We start from the raw sequence: 10580 nt of genomic DNA, 5'->3' as shown, positions 1-10580 counted from the left end.
CTGACTTGGAGAGATCCTCTCCCTTCATGTAACCTCCAAGTCGTGAAACAACAGTTGCTAATACTTCTGCTTCTCATTGTGCTCCCTTCCCTCAAAACCTAGACTAAAATTTTTGCTATGATGTTTGACTTCAGACTCTTGGTCTTGCTCACAGCGAATGCCACCTTGTTGCACAGGAACCGATACTGGCTTTGCTTATGGAGCAGGGCTCTCAGATGTGCATAAATCGCGCACAATCTGGTCATTCACAATTCATTGCAAATGAAAAAAGAAAATCATAAATGGAAAGGAAAAAATCTCAGCAAGTTGTGGCTGCCAGCATGCGGGCTGCAGCACACTGGAAGCACATTTTAAGGAGAGACGACAGCTAACCTTTCTCATTCGCGTGCCTGACATGGAGGTCATTTTTAATCTCGCGGTACAGGCAATTCGGTCCCATATGCTGGCTGCTGGACCATGCGGGGTGCATACCACCCAGCCGCTTGCGCTAACCGTCCCGTGGGACCTATTTCGCGCCTGGCCTGCAGACCGCCATTTTGCTGTACAGGGCTTGCGCTGGAGGTTTTGGAAGGAGCTGCCTCCACCCAGCTCGCTGGGCTTCGTTTCTGGTGCACACAAAGAAGTCATCGCTGTGCTGAAACACCGCAACCTGGCACTGGTACGGGTAATGAGTAGCTGATTTGGTATTTGATTAATAAAGAGGAGGAGGAAAACCTGCATCTCCCTCTGAACACAGCGAGCTCTGCGTACAAACCTGCACCGAACCAGCCAGTGCAAGATGGCCTCGCGGACCTGGGAGAAGGGGCCGCTTTCAAAAAGCGGCTCAAGCACGGAGTTGTTTTCTACAGCATGAACTGGCTGCTGTGGACAGGCCTAATTGCCGTGAAAACTATTAAAGTCCTTCCTAAGTAATCCATGCCGGAGCCATGGTTGGGCAGGGAGCTATGGTGCGGGTGCCTCCCCCGGGGGTGCCCGCAGACCCCCGGCGCCTGGGCAGCGGCTCCCACCCCAGCCCGCTTTCTCAGAAGGGTATTTCTGAGCCCGGCACACCTTCCCCCGCGTTCCTGGTGAAAGACAAGCACGGTGCCTGCGTGGACCTCCTCTGGACGGTGAAGAGGTTTAGAATGGAAAGAAAAAATCCTAAAAATGAGTAAACACGCAGGTTGGGGTCCTATCTGAGGCTGCGGTCCGGAAACCTCCTGTCGCCTTCCCGCCCCTCGGGTGGCTATGGCGGGGTCACAGCCTTCGCTCCCTCGCCTCTTCCTCTCGCACTTGGACGCCTCAGCGCCCGCCCCAGCGCCCGCGGGCAGGGGGCTCTGGGCACACAGCGGGGCCGTGCGCGCCCTCCAGCAGGGACGGGCTCAGGCCCCACGCGTGGGGGTGAGGGCACCGCTGCCGCGGCGGGAGCGGGGCCGGAGGGGCTGGGCCGGGCCCGCCATGGCTCCGCCCCGGCTCTTAAAGCCGCTGCGGGGCCGCGCCGGGCTGAGACGCGCCGAGCCGATCCCTGTGGTGAGTGTTGGGCCGGGCCGGGCCGGGCCGGGCCGGGCGGCGGGCGGACGGCGGACAGGTGCGGGCCGGGCCGGGCCGGCTGCGCGGGAAGGGTGGCCGGCAGAGCCCCAGGCAGCCGGCCTTAGCCCCGCGGTGCGGGATGGGGCGCAGTGGTCGCTGCCGCCGGCCGAAGCTGCGCCCGTGGGGCCCGTCCCGCCCCACGCGTGAGGGCTGCGGGGGTTCCCGCGGCGGCGCCCCGGCGGTGGGGTTGGCGGAGGGCTGGGGGCCGGGGGTGCCCCGCTGCCGCCGCCCCGGGCGCTGGTGCCCCGGCTGGTGCCCGAGCCCTCGGCCGGAGCGAGGTGCCGGGCTGTGCCGCGGCGGCAGAGCGGCCCGGTTTCGGCCAGAGAAGCGCTCGGAGCGGCCGTTTCCCCAGAGGTGCTGGGCTTGCGGCGTTGAAGGGAGCTGCAACACGCTTGGCTTCCCCAACGGGTCGCTGAGAAAGCAATCCGAGATAACTGGATAGCCTGGAATTCCTCCGTGTCTGTCTCGGGGCTGGTTTAGGTTTCTTGTGTTTAAACCTGCTGCTAACAAATGGGTTGGAAAGGACTTTGTGGTTGGCGGGGGTTGTCACTGGCGTTTCGGAGAACGCTAGCTGAATAACGTGCTCTCCTCTTGACTGGGTACAAGCTCAGCAGAAGTCAGGATTTCCTTATTAGAGGACGGTAGCTGCCAACAAACCTGCAATTAAAAGTCAAAATTGTTGGTACTGGTAGTGAGATCATCTGGATGTTTAATTACCGCTCTTGAGCTCCCCGAAGGCCTGCCTGAACTAGCCAAAAAGTCTTGAGGAAGCAGGGAAGGCTTAACTCAGGATTGGAAGTCTGAATCTGCTACCTGTGGAGCTCTCAAAGGAGACCTGGGCAGCATGAAGCGCCGGGATGCTGCTGAGAGAGCGGCTCGTGGGCAGGAGTACAGGCTTGTACACCGCTCTACTTGCAGAGCATCTTCAAGTCGTCAGCCCTTTTCCCCTTGGGTGCCTTCTGGGCACCGCGGCCTCAGGGTAGCTCTTGCTGTTGGGCAATTGAAGAAATATCGCCGTTCTTCCCACACAAGCCGTCACAGGAACATTATGGGGAGGATAAATGGGAATATCTTCCGAGGAAGAGACCAAGGTCACCTTGAAAGTTCTGAGTTCAATTCCTTTTTGCTTTTCATTTAATGAATTCCCAGAGCCCTTATCGGAAGATTTGAGTCAGCTAATGGTTGCCAGATCGTCTAATACTTCGTCTCCCTTGGGCAGAGGGGATGGAGCTGCACCCCGTGTTGCCCAATATTACATGGGACAAAGCTGGAAACCTGATCCAGGTCCTCAGCTCTAGTGTGCATGGAAACTAAATAATTGTTTGCTAACAAAATGATTAAAATAATTTAGACTCATGTGAATGCACAAAAGAACATGAGCGTGGGGATGGTGAGAGGAAAAGACAGAAGTAGTTCTTGTACCAAATATCGTTTACGTTTTGGTAAGCATACAAAGTGGAAAGGAATCTCTTCTCCTTTTTTTTTTTTCTTTTTTTTCTTTTTTTTTTTTTCCAGTCCATGCATTCCTTTTCCAAAGCTTTGTGCAGCCTATATTCCCTTTAACTAAGGACGCTCTTTGCTATGATTGATGTCAGCTGCTGTGCGGTAGCACAGCCAAGCACTTGAATAAAAGAAATGGAATCTTAATTTTTAGACTCTACAGTTGTGCCAAGAATGACAAAGGCAAAGTGGGAAATGTCATAAAACTAATTTTATGAGCTCGGTCAGGGTATTAGTGCTAAACCATGGAGCAGTAATGGTGCTAATCCCGTGGAAGTATTAAACAAAGGGATATCTCAGTAATTAGTGTCAGTGCACAAATGGCACTACTCAGCCACTCCGAGGAAGTTTCCTAAGCCTTTGCTTAGGAATGTACCAAAGATGCCCCAATTTAGGTTAATAAACTAATCTTATTTTCCCACATGCCATGAATGGCTGTCTGCTTGTCTTGGACAAAGGTCTTGTAGCAGCTACTTGGCAGCATGTCGTATTTGGGAACCATGCAACCTTCCCTGCATCCCTAAAACTGCTGAACTTGGGTCCGGCTGCTTGGGCAGGACACTTGGTTTAGCAGCACTACCAAGATGGGTCACTTAATTCAGGCTTAGCCAAAACTGCTGCTCTGAGATGCGATTTGCAAACCTGCTCTACCTTGCCTGGGGAGCGCAAGGCAGCAGCCAGGCACCCATGAGACCCCTCACTCTGCGCCGAGGGCTCTCCCACACGTCGGTGAGAGCTCCTTAGAGAAAGGGGTCTTGAAGCAAAGTGCTCCTCTCTGGCTCCCTGTGTCATGGTGGTGCTTCCAGTTCCTCTCTGTTGGCCAGGGGGACAACTGGAGGTTGGTAGTCCTCTGCTTCTGGCTCAGAGGGGTGAGTGGCAAAGCTGACTGAAGGCAGCAGGTTGTGGGCGTTGTGTGGGGATGCTGTTGCGTGTCTCTTCTCCCTGTCTGGCTGACATAGGAGAGCTGCTAAGGGTAACTGAAGGTGAGTTGTGCCAGGAGAAGTCAGAAGCTCGCAACAAATTCCTTCCTTCCTTCCCTCCCTGATAGCTGACCCCTACCACAGTGCTGCTGTGGGGAGCCTGCTGGGAGGGAATGGTGCTGCTGGTGGGGTAGGGTGGCAGGAGGTGCCCTCGGGGCTTCCAGTGGGCAAACCCATGGTCCTCACCCAGAAACCCTGTCTGAAACAAGGGTCAGTAAGGAGCCGGGGGGGGAGGCGATGAGGCCTGAGCTCCGCTGGGTTAGACCCACTGAATCGATAACCTTCTCTCTGCTGCTGTTGGCCTCCGTGCTTACGAGAAGTAGTCCTCTGGTGGTGAGCTGCAGGGGAGCAAACTAGCATTAACCAGCGGTCGTGAGTCAAGGGCAGTTCAGCCATGACTGGGAGATGAGTCTTCAACAAGCACCACTATGTTAGCCTGTGGTGGTGGCGGGAGGAGGAAAGCCCCAGAAAAGCCGAAGGTGGCGGGCAGCTTTCTGCTTTGGTGCTTCACCCCAGGACAGTTGATGGGAGGAGCAGGAGGAGCTCCCAGTCAAGCTGGGTGGGAACTGCTGGTGGTGATGGCACGAGTGCAGGGGAGCTGGGGAGGGGGCAGCTCAGCTTGAGATGGGACAGTTGCTGCTTCTGGCTTAATGTAGGAGACTGTTCTCAAGGCTGTAGTTTGACATGATGGGTGATGGTGCCTGTCGCTCCCCGGTAGCCTTCTGAGTGTCCATTGCAAGTAAGCATGAGAGGGAGTTTTACTTTATTTTAAAGCAGCTGTGGCTCCTTGGGCAGTTGGGTTTGGTTCATATACCTGTCTGGTAAAGGCGCAGTTCATGTAATAGCAGTAGAGTCCCCAGAAAATGATCCCTCTTAAACTTCTTTGAAGCGCAGGCACGATGTCAAAGGAGTTCAGAATGTCTCTACAGCCCTAATAAGTGGTTCTCCAGTGAGGTGAACTTTGGCTTGTACTGCATCCCAAATGATAGGCCCTGCAGTAGAACAAAATGCCGTTGTTGGCACAATTGGTTTGCTTCCATCAGACGAGAGGCCCAGCATTAATGAAGCATAGAAACTGAAATTATATCCATCTGGGGGGGGGCGTTTGCTCAAGGTACAGTAAAGCCCTTGTGCATGAAACTGTAATTTGTGCATATCCAATTTATGTAACTTTCAAAACCCCAGGCAGGGACAGGAGGACATGTCTCGTGAAGACTGTGTCTCTGTTTTTCTTGCTGTTCAGTTCTCTGTTCCCCTTGCCAGTCCATCTGCTTTTACAAATAGCCGTAGAGAGCCCGCCTAAGCCTTTAAGTCTGGTCTGGGATGCGAAGGGCTGAGAAGTTGATCTGATCACAAAAACTTCTCACGCAGTGGAAGGTCACGTTTTTAAACAGTTGGCAAAATTGCAGGCTTGTGCTCTGATAGACAAACTGTGCAGACCTGGTTTAAAGGAGCCTGTAACCCCAACTGTCCTCGAGCCGGGGTGGTGGAGGACACCGTGGTTAACAAACCTCTCCCCTTCTCCCCTCCCGCCTGGCTGGGCGTGCAGAGCCACCATGCCGAACTGGGGAGGCGGCAACAAATGTGGCGCCTGTGGCCGCACCGTCTACCATGCCGAGGAGGTGCAGTGCGACGGGAGGAGCTTCCACCGGTGCTGCTTCCTCTGCAGTAAGTATTCCCCTCCCACTCCCCTGCAAAACCTCTCTTGGTGTAGCTGGGGGGTCACAACAGCAAAGTGCTGGTCCACAGGAGACGTCCCAGGCTCGGCTGGCACCCGTGGCGCACAGGGGGTGGCAGTGGCCAGAGACGGCTTTGTCCATCATGTGTTGGGCTTGACTTCTGCTTCCCCACGTGCTTCCTGGGCCTGACGGTGCTGAAGGGAGAGCTCGTCTCCTGGAGGGATATTATCCTACCTGTCCAGCGTGGGAGGGGTGGGATGTGCCTCCCAAAGCGGATACATCATGCTTTTCTTCTCCGTTTGCCCCCCCCCCTCCCAGCCTTCTCCTCAGGAGCCTGAGGGATCTTTGGGATGGAAACCTGGCTTCAGTGTTGCTCATGCAGAGGAGAAAGCCCAGTGGCAGAGCCCCGTTTGCACTGATCTGAGCTCAGCTGGACTTCTCCTGGTGGTCCCAGGGCTGGCAGCAGCTGAAGGAACAGTTATCAAATCCCTGCCCTGAAGTCCCGCACAGACCGGGACACCAGCGTGCCTGAGCACAGCCGCGTTGTCAATGCTTTAGCACAGCCCAAAGCCTAGACTTCCTTGGCACAGGGGCCTGTGGTTTATTTCAGATGAAAGGAGTCCAAAGCATTATTTTCCAGTCCAACCAACAAGCCCAGCGAGGCATTGAAAATTGCTTTCTCTGCTGAAAAGACCTCTGTTTAGATGAAGGGAACAAAGGGTCGCTGTGAATCGGAGGTTCCTACTTTGCAAACAGACAGCCTGTCTGTCTGAATCAGAGAATTTTACCTTGTTACAAACATAAGGTACTGTTTTGTCCCGCTTGCTGGTGTTTAATACCTATGGGCAGAGCTAGCGTTTAGCCCTCTTCGTATAAGCCACAGTTACAACTGGCCCTCTCAAACTAGTTTGCTGTTAGTCTGCAGCACAACATCAGCACACTGTGCTGGCGTGTGAGCCTCGGCGCACCTACGCTCCTTTCCCTTAGCTCTACAGCAGTCACAAAAAAAGATTAGATGTCTTGGCTGCCTCATTTTCAGCCTTTTATGGGAGTTTCTATTAAAAGAAACCTGGAACTTACAGTCCAACAATGGCCCTAGTGTGTCTGAGTATTTGCTTTTCCGTAGTGCATAGTTCTGTTGGGGTTAAAGTCTGTAGACTTAACAAACATGCATTAGTTGATTTACTTATTGGATATTTGTGTCTTATAAAAAGAACCTTGGAGCTAACGAATGCCATAAGCAAAGGTCACCCTGTATTTTGAAGACCTTAAAATTCTTTTTAAACAAAAAATTCATAAGGCTTTTTCTTTTTTTTCCTCCCCAAATTCTTTATCCCGGGCATAATGCTGTTGCAGACGGAAAGAACGTGCCAGTTGGGTTACAAAAGAAGGTTTAAGACGGAAATAGTTCTGCCTTCTACTGTAACCTTGAGCAGAGTGCTTGCATTGTGCTGAAGGACAATGTAGGAATGCCAGAAAAGCACAGCCCCTCAGGTGACAGCTGTGAAGCAGTCCCAGCTCTGCCCCAAACCAGTACCGAGGCAGGGGGAAAACCTTGAAGGTTTTTTTCCCCAGCCCCACCCCGGCCAAAAGTGCAGGACAGGGGCTCTTCTGCACCGATAGACTTTTGCTTCATGCTGTATGGCATCTGTCAAGGGAAACTGCTGACTGCACTATCTGGGTTTCTGAGCAGCCTCATTCATCAAACCACAGCAAGTTTCCAGGCTTTAAATGTCACGGTCATGAAGAGGTGGGAGGGAATAAAGCCCTTTATAGGGCTAAGCATAATTCACTAATTCAAACGACAACCTGCTCCATCTAATCTCTGGTGGTCCCACAGCCTAATAGGAAGAATTGTGGACAAGGAAACCCATAACATCACTTCTCACTTGATTTTTGGCTTACTACATGTGCTGATGGAACGCTCCCTTAAGGCAGTTTAACTTTTTTTTCCTCCAGTGGTCTGCCGGAAAAACTTGGACAGCACAACTGTAGCGATTCATGATGCTGAAGTTTACTGCAAATCTTGCTATGGAAAAAAGTATGGCCCAAAAGGTTACGGATATGGCCAAGGGGCAGGCACGCTGAACATGGACAGGGGAGAGAGACTAGGCATCAAGCCTGAGAGGTCAGTGAACTGAGCTGGGGAGTGTGACCCTTGTCCTTCAGTACTGTTTTCAGAGGAGTCTTTCAGGCTGGGTTTTGTTTAGTTCATGTTGTCCAGAATAGAAATGCTGCAAAATACCCCCGTATAACTGAATGCAGGGCATTTAACCCACGATGCGCAAAGCTTCCACTGGTGGCTATGTGAGTAGGCACCATACGAGCAGGAGTTAGTGCAGGTAAAGATTCACTCACCCTATGCATAAGCCATAGGGGACTGGATTACGGAGCTGCTGACGGCTCTGCACAAGCCTGCAGAGGTGACTGTGGGTCTCCAGCTGCTCTCTTAAATGAGCTGCAAATGCAAATGTTCAACAGGTTCTGGCAGGGATGGATTTGGAGAGCTGAGAATCTGGGGCTACAAGAAGAATGAATTTTTAACTGGCCAATGAAAAACCATTTGTGCTTAATTATAGCTAAAACCAAAAGGCCTATTAAATAGTAAACATTCTTACTCTTATTAAGTTCTTGCTGTAAAGCAAAGCATGTGGAAAGAAGCTGAGGTATGCCTGACAACTTGCTTCATGCAAGTTCCCAAATTATTGCTTGACGTTTATATGATGTATGCTCTCCAGCCAGGTTCAGTGATCAGTTTAGTTTCCAGATTATGATCACTGGACAGGAATTTAACAGAACTGTTTGTAGCTTACTATCTGATAAATGCATGTCCTGATACAGAATTCAGCACTTCTAGAGAAGTGAAAAGGTGAAGGCTCCTCAGAAAACTAACTTTTACAGTAGCTTCTTTTTATCCTTTGAAGCATGGCCTTTCTCTTGTTGTTGGGTTTTTTTTCCCCCTACCAAGTGTAATTGGATAGCCTTGCTGGTAACTTACTTCTCTAGTTTTGCAAAAGTACTGTATTCTGTACTGTGTGTTGGATGCCACTCTGTTAGCATTGTTAAGCAGAGCAAGAGGTCAATTAGTAAAAGAGTAAAGGCCACAAATGTCCCTTTTCTTTCAGCACGCCCTCTCCCCACCGACCCACAACAAATCCAAACACTTCAAAGTTTGCTCAGAAGTTCGGAGGGGCAGAGAAATGCTCTAGGTGTGGCGATTCTGTTTATGCGGCAGAGAAAGTCATAGGAGCTGGAAAGGTAAGGAACTGCGTTTTGTACCTGCTACATGGACTTTAAAGTGAGCAAGGTATGTTATGTGGGTTCCAGTAGGGAACCAACCGCGGGGCGGAGTTACCTTAAAATTGCGTTTCTTAGCATTGGAAATGGTCAAATCAATCAACTTAATTGAACAAAAAGCACTTGAAATGCGGGGCGATGAGTGCTCCCCTCGGCTTTCAGAGGTGACGCTTCAATATCGTCTTGTGCCAGAGGCTTGAAGCAGACGACAGGAGCGCTCTCCCCCCAGAAGAGGGAACAGTCTTGTGCTGCGTAGCTTGTGATGGAGGCTGAATGTTTCAGCAGAAAGGGGATGTTCTCTGAAAATACCATGTAAAACTGTGTGCCAGTCTGCTGGCGGTCTGACTCACTGCAGAGAGCCAAGATCTGCTCTGAATTGATTAGAGCAAGCCAAACCTTTCAAAGTGCTGCCCTGAGCAGGATGCTGTGTGTAATTCGGGGCTTTGGGCCACTTGCAGAAATGCAGATGGTCTTGTCTGCTACTGGTGCACTTGAACTCGTTTTTATTGCACCAGTCATCTATAAACAATACTGATGCAGGCATCTCCAGTTAGTGCATTTTTTTTACCAACGCGGGCATTCTGTGTATTTAAACTTTTTTTTTTTTTCCCCTAGCCGTGGCACAAAAACTGCTTCCGATGTGCCAAGTGTGGAAAAAGCCTAGAATCTACAACCCTAACTGAAAAAGAGGGAGAAATCTACTGTAAAGGTGAGTAAAGAAACAAAGATCATTTGTTTATGGTTCAAGGTAATGTGGTACAAGGACAGATGCTGAATTTATTCCTGGTATAAGAAACTTTCAGGCTCCTGTCAAGATCGAGGTGCTCTATAAGTCATGGGAATAGAGCCGAGAAATTAAGTAAATATTACTGAAGCTGCTGCTGTAGCTTACATCTGCGTCAAGCAAAACATTACATACTGAGAAATGCAGCAGCAGCCCATGCCCTCTGCCTGGATCAGAGAGCAGATCAGATAAGGAAACAAGCTAGCAAGCGTCCAGCCATGCCTTCTTGCGTGGTATCATGGATATAAGCTTGATCCGCACAGTGATTTGATGACAACATATGTCTTAATAGATACCTAGCCACAGAACCGATGCATGAATTGTTTTCATAGAGGAGGTTGGGAGCTACGCGGACCGAACAGCCGTGGCTACTGAGTTCAGTCATGGCAGTTACGCAGCTTTACAAAATGTTTTTAAGCGTTGCTTCCAATGAGGTTGTTCTGGTGACGAACGGGAAGCAGCCGAGGGGCTTAGCCTAGACAGTGCTGTTATTAATTAACGAGCCAGAAGCCTCGGCCACTACATGTTCATCTTTCTTGCAGGTTGTTACGCGAAGAACTTTGGCCCCAAGGGATTTGGGTACGGCCAGGGAGCGGGTGCCCTCGTTCACGCCCAGTGAGAGGGCACGGCTCAAAACCCCTTACCGCTCTGCTGAGATCCTGCTACAAGAAAGAAGAGAGTTTCCTAAATGTTACTAACTACTGTGAAACTGATACTAGTTACTGTAGTGCTTGGGCCATACATTCAGCAGATGACCTTTTTTTTTTTTTT

General features: G+C 51.0%; 1 protein-coding gene across 1 annotated transcript; it reads left to right on the top strand.

Annotated features, from left to right (window-relative positions):
• The first annotated feature begins 1404 nt into the window (after nt 1-1404).
• On the top strand, nt 1405-10580 carry CSRP2 (cysteine and glycine rich protein 2). The gene is made up of 6 exons (XM_072863994.1): nt 1405-1509; nt 5599-5717; nt 7688-7856; nt 8854-8986; nt 9641-9734; nt 10352-10580. Exons 2-6 carry the CDS (start codon nt 5606-5608, stop codon nt 10426-10428), a joined length of 585 nt encoding a protein of 194 aa, XP_072720095.1. The 5' UTR covers nt 1405-1509; nt 5599-5605; the 3' UTR covers nt 10429-10580.

This window comes from Ciconia boyciana, chromosome 1 (genome assembly GCF_034638445.1).
Source record: "Ciconia boyciana chromosome 1, ASM3463844v1, whole genome shotgun sequence".
NCBI classification, from domain to species: domain Eukaryota; kingdom Metazoa; phylum Chordata; class Aves; order Ciconiiformes; family Ciconiidae; genus Ciconia; species Ciconia boyciana.
Note: the sequence above shows the minus strand (reverse complement) of the source record. Positions and strands in the feature narration are given on the sequence as shown.